The sequence below is a fragment of the Haliaeetus leucocephalus genome, unplaced genomic scaffold (genome assembly GCF_000737465.1).
Source record: "Haliaeetus leucocephalus isolate CR32 unplaced genomic scaffold, Haliaeetus_leucocephalus-4.0 Scaffold110, whole genome shotgun sequence".
NCBI classification, from domain to species: Eukaryota; Metazoa; Chordata; class Aves; order Accipitriformes; family Accipitridae; genus Haliaeetus; species Haliaeetus leucocephalus.
The window spans coordinates 485,454-496,167 of NW_010972546.1; the positions used below are offsets into that span (position 1 = coordinate 485,454).

Here is a 10,714-nt window from a genome sequence, read left to right on the forward strand (position 1 = left end):
GTTTCCATCAGCTGAAAAAGCTGCTGTGTCCCGGTGCTAAACCTTCCCAGCACCAACAGCAGCCAGTGCTGCTGTCGTTAAAAACACAAAGAAAAGCAAGATGGGAAAGGGACCGGGCAGGGGGATGCTGTGGGTGCTGGTGGGTGCCAGCAGTGGCACCCAGTCCAGCTGCCCACGCGAGGGCTGAGCTGTGCGAAACCCCAGCTGTGCAAAGCCGACATTGAAAGGCAAAGCAGAGCCCTGCTCAGGATGATCCGGATTGGGGGATTTGGGGGGGGAACTGCCCGATCTCGGTGCTCAAAAGGGCTCCACGTAATTGCCGGGGAAGAAACCCACTTCCTCGCCCATGACGCCCTCGCACCAGCCGTCCGAGTACCGCCGCGTGACGAAGAGGAGGGTGCCGGGCTGGAAGGAGAGCTCGTTGTCCTTCTGCCGCGTGTAGGGGTAGAGAGCCACCACTGTGAGAGGGGGGAGAGGGGACAAGCCACCACCGGGGAGGACGTGAGCAGACCACGGCATCGCTCGCCATCCCAGCCCCGGCCGATGCTGGGGCAGAGTTGGACCCTCAGTGCCATGGTTGTGGGTAGGGGTTCAACCAAAAGCACCATGGCAAAGAGATCGGGGAGGGGGGGATCCATCATACCTTTCTCCAGGTAGCTCTCTGGGACCCAGGGGGGGTCCTCTGCGGCGGGTGGTGGTGGTGGTGGTGGGGCCAAATCCTCAAAGTCGGGCAAAGCTGGTGGCGGCGGCGGCGGCGGTGGCTCAAGGTCATCGGGGGCTGGCAAAACCCCGCCAAAATCGATGGGGGATGCAGGGCTCCATGGCAGAGGGGGGAGAGAAGCCACATACAGCCCCCCACCTCCCCACTAACCCCTCCATGCTGAGCATCCCTGGACCACCGAGCACTCACCTGGGGGCATAAGGTCCAGTGGGGGCACAGCCAGGTCCCCCAGCGGTGGCGGGGGCAGGTCCCCGGGGAGAGGTGGGGGCGGTGGGATGGCGGGCGATGGCGATGGCCCCGGCAGGGAGGGGAGCGGCGGTGGTGGCGGCGGCACGGGGATGCCTTCAGCGGGGGCTGCCGGGGCTCCGCTTGAGCTGGGGCTGGGGTGGAGGAGCAGGGGTGTCAAGGTGGGAGGCCAGGCTGGGGGGGCTGGCTTTGCCCCCCTCACTCTTTGAATACAGACAGTTGCTCTGTGCCAGGACGGGGTGCCGCTCACTGCCGTCACCGTGTGGGCAGGAGATCCCGGCATCCGTGTACAAACCCTTTCCCCACCCCGTGCCTCAGTTTCCCCATTGGGGACCCTCTCTGTAAGGGCTATTTTTGCTCTAAAGACAAGCACCGCCCAGGGTAGCAAATCTCCCACTCCCCAAACCCCATCTTTTTCATCAAAACCCCTTTGCAGCAGGACCTCCCCTGAGCAGAGGGGCGACAGTGGCTGCTCTCCGGACCCCCCCCCCCAGGCCCTCCCGACCCACCGGGCAGCGCCGGTACCTGATGGATATCAGCGAGGAGGTGGAAGAAGCTGCGGAGATCTTGCCCTCTGGAACCACGGGTGGCTGGATGGGCTCAGGGGCACGGGTGCTTCTCCTGCGGGCAGAGCGGCCGATGACCCCCCCCAGCCCGGCTAGCAGGACCCCGGATGAGACCCCAATGGCTAACCCCATGCCACGTGTCACCGCTCGGTGACACAGAAAAGCAAAACTCCCGACCCCACACCCATCCTCACCCCAGGGTGCCCGTAGCCTGCGTCGCCGATTTGATCCCCTTCCGAGCCAGGGTGCCCGTGCGGGACAGCTGGGTGCTGTGATCCTGCGGGCACAGGGAGACACGGAGACGTGATGGTGGCCGCAGCTTCCCCCGCAAACCCATTGAGTCCCAGAGGGCTGTGACACCCCCATTCCCACCCCCCACCCACCTCCAGGGGAAGCAGCACCCCAAGGTCTCTGCCGGACCCCCGCCTCGATGGGAAAAGCCGAGCGGAAGGAGCCACCGGCACTGCGGTGCGGAGGCAGCCGAGAGGCGCCTGCCACCGTGGGAACCACGTCCCCAGTGCCACCACTTCCCCTCCAGCCCCACGGCGGCTTCGCTGGGGGCTCGCGCCTGCGAGGCCGCCAAAACAACACCCCACCCCCCTCACCCCCGCCGTGGGTGCCTTCCTGCGCGGGTGGTTTCGATGCTGGGAAAGGCACCGTGGGGGTGAGAGCATCACGGCTCGGTACCGGCCCTAGCGGTGCTGATGGCTTTTGCTGAGTGTTGTGTGCCTCAGTTTCCCTTTGCTGTATTGGAGCGGGTCCCCCCCCTTCCTTCCCCACGCTGGGACCACCAAGCCTCAGCGGGATGAGTCCCGGAGTGGGCTGTGGGGCACAGAGAGACCCTGCTTCTCCATCGAGGAGGGGTTTGAACCCATCTGTGCACCCATCAGCGCACACTGGGGACCAAGAAAGCCCATCCAAGCCCCCTCATCCCTGTGGGACATCTTCCTAGCCCTGGGCTGACCTTTATGCCGTGGCCGATGTCATCCAGGACACTGAAGTTGAGGGGTTTCCTGTAGTAGGGCTCCAGGCAGGGTGGGCTGGGGGGCGGCACGATCTTCTGGTAGGACGGGAACCTCTTGCTGACAGTCAATGAGCCGATCTCCCGGCGAGACACCTTCTCTTTGTGTATGTCAACCCTCTGCAGAGATAACACTGTCCCCACTGTCCCATCCCAGGTTCTCCTCGCCTCCTGCTGCCTCCTCAAAGTCCCACCACCCTTCCCGGCCCCATCTCCCTGCCTCTAAGGGAGGGCTTGCAGGGAAGAATCAGGATTGAGCCTAAACCCCCTGGTCCGGCCAAAGCCACAGGGGCAGATCCTGCTCTGCTCCATCACAGCAGGGTGAGTGATGCCCTTGATGCCACCACAGCAGATCTGGCCCTTCCTAAAGCAGGGGACGGGGGGACAAGGCAGTGGCGGGGGGGATGTGTGAGCCTCGGCCACCCATAAGCTGTTTTCCTGCTGCTTCCAGTGTGACCACAGGGTCCCATCTCTTCTCGTGGCTGGAAAGGCTCCAGGTGGCTTCCAAGAGCCAGGAAGAGGGCGGGTGGCCACGGGACTCCACGTTGGTGTCCCTAAGCTCCAGGAGGACAAGGCCAGGCCCCAGCAAGGGAAAAGCGTGGCAGCCAGTCCAACGGTCCAAGCCCCATCACTCCACTTTGGCTCCTCTGAGATTTCCCGGGCAGATCCTACAGTCCCCTCCACTGGGATTTGCAAGTGCCCAGACTGGGAAAACAGCCCAGAGACCAGTTTCCCAGCCCCAGGTAGACTTGTTCCCCCATGGCGCATTGGGTGACCCCCCACCACCACCACCCAAGGAGATGGTCTTGCATTTCCACTGCAAGGTGATGCTACAGGGGGGGCTGATGGGCTCTTGAAGCTGCAGGGAAGGAGGGTCTTCAGCCCCTTCGAGCTGCCCAAACGCCTTTCCCAGAGCCCACCCCCTTCTCAGGACCCAAATCCCAATATGCATCGGCACCGGTCGGAGGATGGTCCCACCTGGGCCACGCAGGCGATGTCGGCTTCTACCTTCCGCACCTCGGCCGTCTGCAGGTCCAGCAACCGGAGGAAGGTGGTGGCCAGGCTGCTGACCTGGTAAGTCACGCTGGCCAGGGACTGCGTGCTCAGCGCCATCGTTTCTTCCAGCGCCTTCCGCTTGTCGCTCGCCTGGAGGGGGAAAACCAGTCGGTGGGATGAGCCCACCCCGTGCAACCACCGCTACCCTCCGTGTCTTCACACGCTGGAGTCACACGGTAGCAAAGATGCTTCCTTCTGCTTTCCAAATGCATCAAACTTCCTCTGGCTCCGCCAGGACACACGGGCACCCGTCAGGCAGCGGTGCTCGGCTTTTCCAGCACCAGGGATTCCCCGTAATTCCTCCCTGGGATGCTGCCATTTTGGCAGGTGCCAGAGCCAAGTGCCCGGCTCAGTCTCCGGCCACCCTTGGGGACAGCCGGCCATGCCACCAGCTGTGCTGGGGACAGCGTCTCGGTTCTCTGAATAGTTCAGCACGTTTCCCCTTCAGCTCCGCTCCGGCGGGTCCAATCCCTTGAGAGCAGCCTTGGGTCTGGCTCGAGGCAGCGAGCCGCTGACACAGATTCTGCAAAGCACCCAGGGAACAGGGGGCCAAGACACCCTCCCCAGCAAAGAGGGCCAGAACGAGCCTTTTCCCTCCTATTTCATCTCAAAAGCTCCTGCCCCCCCCTTCCCTCAGTGGGGGCCAGGCAGGGAGGAGGAGGGTCACAGACAGCAGCAGAGCTTCACGCTTGCTCTGCGTGTGCAGGCACCCAGCTCGCCTCTGCCCTGCCAGGAGGCACCTCTGAAACCCTGGGGACAGCCTGGGGACAGCCTGGGGGGGCACTGGTGTCCCTGGTCCCCTCCCAGAGCTTCTCTGGAGGCATCAAAGCCCCGGAGGACTCTCCTTTCATCCCAAACCCACTCTGAGAGCTGAGCAGAAAAGCTGCTGTGCAGCAAGCGGGGAAACTGAGGCAGGAAGGAAAAAAAAAAAACCCCAAACAAACAGTGGCACGCAACACTTGGTAGGAAGCTACCAGGGATGCTCAGGCTTCCATCTCCGGGTGCAGAGCCTTCATCATGACCCACCAGCCACCCCTCCAGGACCACCATCTCACCAGGGCTCCCGGCTGTCCCCAGCATCACGCCCAGCCCCAAATCCGCAGCTCGTCCTGCGACGTCCCCGTCCCCCTTACCTGCAGGTAGTTGCTCTCGCAGTAGTCGGCGACCCTGTGGAGGTTGCAGTGGTGGTCGCGCAGGACCTGCCGGCCTGCCGGGATGTCACGTTGCTGCAGCTGCTCCAGCTCCGACATGATGCCGGGCTCGGTTCCCACTTCCTCCCCGGCCGCCCCGGCGCTGGGTTTTGAAGCTCGCGGCCGTGCTGACGCAGGGCCCGTGGGTGCTGCGGTGTCCCCGTTCCCCCCAAGGGACACCCCGCAGGGATGGAACCCACCCTGGCCACCTTTACTGGGGGTGGCGAGGAAAACCAGCGTGGCCCCAGCTCCATGAGGGATGCGTTGGGGGGGGCAGCCCCCGGCCACGGCTGGTGGTGACCCCACCGGGGCAGGGGCTGAGAGCGGCTGTGACGGTGGAGGATGTGAGTCACGGAGGAACCGGCAGCGCGGGGTGGGGGTGAGCGACTGAAAAAGATCCTGACCCCCCCCATCTCTACCACCCGCACCCACCCTCCGTGAGCCGCTGCCACCCTCCTGGTGGGTTTGGGGTCGAGCCAGGAGGGCGATTTCCTTCCCTTTGCCTTTATCGGCCGGGCAAGAGATACAGCCAAGGGCAGTGCTTCAACTGCCAGGTCCTCCTCCCTGGAAAAGCCCTGCGCACCCTATGCAGCATCGCTCCGGTCACCCGGACCTCGCTCAGCTCAGGGCACAGAGCGATGTGACAAGTGACCCCACGGAGGCACCCATCCTTCCTTTGTCCGGGACAGCGCGTCCTTCTCCGTGCTTTGCTAACAACATTTCACATCCCCACAGGTGAGGCTGTGTGGAGGGCAGGAAATTCCCACTTTCCCAGTGCTTGGGAAATCCCCCTCCACCCTCTCCTCCTCCCCCCGCAGGTGCTTCCTTGGGATCTCCAGGGCTCTGTCCTCAGCCCCACCGACTTTGCTCTGGCCAGACAGGAGCAAAACCCACGTTAAGGGTTCAGCCCTTCCTGAGCCCGCAGCCGCACCAGCACAAGGACAAGGGAAATGATGAATTTCCTCCAGCACCAGCCCATCTCCTCACACCCTGAAGGACCGAGAGCCGCCCAAGCTGCTCCCAGCCCCCGACAAGGCTGCACCAGCCCCCTGAGGTCCCCTCGCCCCAGCTCCCCTCCTCTCCATCCCCTCCGAAACTCAATGAAAGCTGCTCCGATTCTCACAGGGGTCACTCCCTCTGCCCCAACTGGGGCAGGACCCAGACACCCATAGCAGAGGCTCAAGGGCTTCCCAGGTGTCCCAGCCACCCAGTCTCACAAAGCACTTCTGCACTTCTCCACCTCACCCTTCCTCCCCCATCCTCACCACCAATTACCCCTGGCTTTGAGGCTAATTCCCAACACCTGACCAGCTTATTCTCCTGAGTCTATTATCAGCTTAAGGACCAAAGACATCTGCTCTCCACTACCCTCCCAGAGAGCTGAAAGAGTCTTCAAGCCTGGAGCAAGAGAGCAAGGGCTCAGTCAAAGCCTGGAGCAAGAGAGCAAGGGCTCAGTTGACAGTGTCTCCTCTCGGATGGATCTCTGAACGTCTCTACTGCTGAGAGGGGCAGTCCTTGTCCCCAGAGGTAAGTGGCTTTGCTCCCTCTAGGTACAAATGGCATCATGGGGTCCACCTAGTTTAGGAGTCACCTTCTCTGTGGGTCGGTATTACAGCTGTAACAGCTTTCGGCTCCTCGCGCTCTGCTGCGAGCATCTCCTGGAGTTGGCTGTGCCCCAAGAGCATCAATAGGGAGAGGAGCACTGGGCACACATGCCATGAGAGGAGCTGCAGAAAACCAGCAGGGTTTGGGACATGCAAGCCTGATGCCTTCCAAAGCAGGGCCAAGGTACATTTCAGCTTAATCACATTTACTTTTTTTATTTAAAAGGTTGCGGCCAGGCTTTTAAACCCAAGTTTTAACACAGGAACAAATCTCAGCAGCACAGGCCAGCTGTGCAGGAATCTCACATAACCCTTGGATGGGCTTTCATGAAAAAAAGAGCTGGGCTTTTCCAACCCAGGTGGCCCCAAAAACTCAGTCCCAACAAGCAATGCCTCTGTGTTCAAATAGGCGAGTTCACAGCAATGAAGGGGCTGTAATTCATGTTATCGCTTACCTGGGGGGGAAGGGACAAGAAGGAAAAAAAAAAAAGCTATTTAGTTCCTTAGAAAACCTGCAAAGATGCTCTTGCCCAGGCACAGGACCCTGATCAGGAAAGTCTAGTTTGCAGACCTGGGCATCCAGGTTCTCCTACAAGGCTGCTGCGCTGATAGCCCCAAGGCAGCGGCTTTTCTCAAGGCTCAGCTGGCCACCTCATGTCTTGAGGAAACGGCCTCCGTGGTAGCAAAGTCCTCTTTAAAAACCACACTGGATCCTCCTCTGCTGCCCTCAAAGTGCATCTGTCGCTCAATGTGCCTGCTGAGAACAAGCAAACAAAAATCTGGTTACAGCAGATGTTACAAGAAGGATTTTAAAAGGTGCCTCCTGCCTCGGTTTTCTTTTAGCATCAGCCCATCTCTCACCATGGGGGTAGCTGAGACGTTAGCCGTGTTTGCAATACTATTAGGGCCGAAGCAATAGTCCTAATGTGCCCTGGGAGAAGCCCAGCTATACGCTAATAACGAGCCATTTCCCTGCGGTTACAGGGCAAAATGGCTCAGGACATGACAGAGAAAGAGCTGCTGAAGATGGAGCTGGATCAGCTGAAGAAGGAAGTGAAGAACGAGAGGCAAATGGTGAGTCTTCCACCCAAAGCGCAAAGGGGCCATTCCCCAGGGTAACTTTCTGACCTGACCAGCACAATTGCTGCAAAGTAAAAGCTTTGCCCATGTCCCAGAGCCCAGGGGCTGCAGCCCTGCACCTGGTGAGGTCCCCACAGCACCTTGGGGACATCCCATGCTGGGTGGGATGTTCATGGCCATGGTTCCCCTCTCTTGGCTGCACAAATGGGTCTGTAGGTAGCTGATGAGCAGGAGCACAGCTCTGCCGTCAGGATTCGATCCCGTAACCCACACGGAGTGTTTCTTTCCTTGGCAGGTCTCCAAGACTGGCAAAGAGATCAAGGAGTACATCGAGTCCATGGCGGGCGAGGACCCGCTGCTGAAAGGAGTCCCCGAGGACAAGAACCCCTTTAAGGAGAAGGGGGGCTGTACGATAAGCTGACCCGCTGCTGCTGTCACCACCGGGCACAGGGATGTTCCTACGTGCAAGCCAAGACTGTCAGAAACCTGCTTTCCCTGTAGTCTGACCTCGGCGCTGGGGAATCCAGAACCAAAGCATAGCGCATCTAAAGGACAGCAAAAGGAAAAAAAAAAAAAAGAAAAAAAGAAAAAAAGAGGGGGGGAAAAAGAAAACAAAAGAAAAAAAGAAAAAAAGGGAAAAAAAATTCCCCCACTGCCACCGGAGATGAGGTTCAGCAGCCAGCGCAGTGTGTGCTTTTGTGCTCTCACGGCTGATCTACGTTTGGTTTCCTGCAAGCAAAACTTCTGCATTTTTTAGCAGCCAGCAGCAAATGGGGCTTTAATGAAACCACGGAGCTCTGTCTGGTCTCAGACTTCTCCAAGCAGCCCAACCCTGGAGCCGAGCCCCAGCTTGCAGCAGAAAAGCCTCCCAAGCAGGACCTTGCTCAAATCAGTTTCTCTCGGTGCCTCAGTTTTCCCATCTGGCACAGGAGGGCAATACCCACCCCACTGCTTTGAGGCTTCCAGGGGTCTGAAGCTTTATTCTCTTCATTCCCATGCATCCCCCCCAGCCGGTGACCGCCGCTGCCCACCACTCCTACAGCCTACGCCTTGCACCCACCATGCACCTTGCATCAAGAGCCAGAGACCGGCTAGAGCAGGGCTGGGTGGGCTTCACCCAATACAGGGCAGGGCGTGTGAAGAAGAGAGGCCCCAGGCAGCTTGTTTAAACCCTCACCCAGCCTCTCGGTCTAGCTTCCTTCCCTGGAAACCCCCTGGCAGCCATGGGAAAGCAAGCCCAGGACTGTCAGGTCCTGCCTGTGGCTGGGGTAGCTCCAAGCACTGCCTCTGCTTCGTCAGCTCCTGTCTGCTGCTACAGCCGGGCCCCATATGGGCAGAAGGCCTGCAAGGTCTCATCCCACCATGTCCCGTTAGTGATAGAGATGACTCGGAGCAGGCAGTTTGGGGGGCAGCAGCTCCTTGGAACAAGATAGGACTCCCCAAGCCGTAAGCTAGCAATGCCAGGCCATGATCCTCCTGCTCCCAAGGACAGCTTTTCTCCTAGGACAAATTTCATCCCCTGCTTAATAGAAAAAAGCACATCAGCTGGTGCACAGCCAGCTTCTGAGTTCAGTAGGGTGATATTTCAAGGAAGATTTGTGGGGTTTGTTGTTTGGGGTTTTTTTGAGGGAAGTTTGGGGTTTTTTGTTCTTGTTTGTTTTTTAAATCCATTACAGCTACATATTATCTTTGGGAAAACTTTTCAAAACTTCCCCAGACAATCAACCCCAAACAGAAGCAGCAGCTCTTTTCATTTCTCAGGTCCTGTCCCTGCCGCAGGCTGTCCCCATCCCGCTTCTGCTTTATGCTCACCCACCTCTGACATTGCAGCAGCCCTCGGGGCCCGCAGTGAAACACTCCCCTGAGGCTCAGACAGCCTCTGCCCAGAGGTTACACATCTCCCATGGCAGATTTAGACACGGAGAAGACGATGGCTGCAAACTCAAGGCAGGAACAAACCTCTTCCAGCCAGTGTTTGGGAAGAGGCCAGAGTGCAGCAGGTACCTGCTGCATGGTGGGAAGGGTGTGGGGTCTGCGGCGATGCTGGTGGCTGCTGCTGGAGCTCCAGGAACGCGCGGAGATAGGCCTGGGACTAGTCTAAATGCTATGCTTGCAGGGAAATTGCTTTTGAACCCACTTGGAGTGGCATTTTCCTGCTTGGTCTCATCAACGGACCGGCCCTGCTCAGCGCTGCATCCGTGGGGCCGAGGGGGTCCCGTGGCACTTCAACCCCAGAGACACCCCAAGCCGGGGGGTTCCCTGACAGAGCACAGACACAAGGAAAAGAGGCTTTTCCCCACCGCTCCCCTCCGCAATACCTCCCTAGCCAAAAAAAAAAAAAAAAAAAAAAAACCAAAAAAATGAAGGTGGTTTTGTTCTCTCTTACAGATGCTAAATAAACCTGCCAGCTCGAGCGTGGCCTCTGTCTTTCTTGCGGCAGCGAGGGGCAGGGTTGCAGGGGCCGGTGGCCCTGAGGAAAGCAGCTTCACCGGGGTCCGGCTCCTAGGCCAAAGCAGAGCACCGGAGCTCGGGCTGCCCCTAATCCGGGGCCGATAACCCGGATGCGGCCCGCTTTCCTGCTCTCGGAGGGGATTGACCCCGTTAATCGATGTTAAACGGCTGGAAACCTGCGTCAGAGCCGGCTAAGCCGCTGCTGAAGGGATTCGGGACGCTTCTGGCCCAACAGAGGCTTAAACCAGGGCCGGGTCTTTGGGGTCGGTCCCCGCCTCGAGGCCCCCTCACGCCGCCCACCCGCGTTCGCGAAACCGCAGCGGCCTCCACACGGTGTCGCGACACTCTATGCGCGCTGGGAGGCGGAGCCGAGCGCGCTTCCAGCCAATAGCAGCGCGGAGAGGTAAGAGTGTCAGTCCGCTCGCCCAATCGAAGCTAAGAGAGCCCCTGCCGGCCTCTGCTCCGCCCCGCCGCTCCCGCGCATGCGCATTGAAGAGCCGGCGCCCCCGCACAAAATGGAGCCCGGCGGGGGCCGGGAGGGCGTTAGGAGTGACGGGGGGGGGTGTGACGACACACACCCGGTGTTGCCCCCGGTCCCGGTTGCCGCCGGCCCTCCCGCCGCGTTAGCGGCCACGGCGTCGTCGGCGGTGCAAAAAGAACACGAGGTCCCACCGAGATTTGAACTCGGATCGCTGGATTCAAAGTCCAGAGTGCTAACCATTACACCATGGGACCGCTACGTCCACAGCCCGGCCCCGCGCCCTCAGTCTACCCCACCG

General features: G+C 59.9%; 2 protein-coding genes and 1 non-coding gene across 3 annotated transcripts; 1 reads left to right on the forward strand and 2 right to left on the reverse strand.

Annotated features, from left to right (window-relative positions):
* Nucleotides 1-297: 297 nt before the first annotated feature.
* ABI3 (ABI family, member 3) lies at nt 298-4,875 on the reverse strand. Its single transcript, XM_010585488.1, has 8 exons — nt 4,744-4,875; nt 3,533-3,700; nt 2,498-2,674; nt 1,728-1,810; nt 1,493-1,588; nt 911-1,095; nt 644-778; nt 298-458 (listed from the first exon to the last, which is right to left on the reverse strand). Exons 1-8 carry the CDS (start codon nt 4,858-4,860, stop codon nt 298-300), a joined length of 1,122 nt encoding a protein of 373 aa, XP_010583790.1. The 5' UTR covers nt 4,861-4,875.
* Nucleotides 4,876-7,394: 2,519 nt separating this feature from the next.
* GNGT2 (guanine nucleotide binding protein (G protein), gamma transducing activity polypeptide 2) lies at nt 7,395-7,905 on the forward strand. Its single transcript, XM_010585489.1, has 2 exons — nt 7,395-7,478; nt 7,780-7,905. The coding sequence occupies exons 1-2, from the start codon at nt 7,395-7,397 to the stop codon at nt 7,903-7,905; spliced, it is 210 nt and encodes a 69-aa protein (XP_010583791.1).
* A 2,693-nt stretch (nt 7,906-10,598) lies between these two features.
* On the reverse strand, nt 10,599-10,670 carry TRNAQ-UUG. The gene has a single exon. It is a non-coding gene; the product is annotated as a tRNA-Gln (tRNA).
* Between the last annotated feature and the right edge of the window lie 44 nt (nt 10,671-10,714).

Bases quoted from the DNA above. Each gene is read 5' to 3' on its own strand.
- ABI3 (XM_010585488.1), bottom strand. From the start codon at position 4,860: ATGTCGGAGCTGGAGCAGCTGCAGCAACGTGACATCCCGGCAGGCCGG. The intron at 3,701-4,743 runs GTAAGGGGGACG...TTCCCCCTCCAG, and splicing joins GCGAGAGCAACTACCTGCAG to GCGAGCGACAAGCGGAAGGC. The intron at 1,811-2,497 runs GTCAGCCCAGGG...CTGTGCCCGCAG, and splicing joins ACATCGGCCACGGCATAAAG to GATCACAGCACCCAGCTGTC.
- GNGT2 (XM_010585489.1), top strand. From the start codon at position 7,395: ATGGCTCAGGACATGACAGAGAAAGAGCTGCTGAAGATGGAGCTGGAT. The intron at 7,479-7,779 runs GTGAGTCTTCCA...TTTCCTTGGCAG, and splicing joins TGAAGAACGAGAGGCAAATG to GTCTCCAAGACTGGCAAAGA.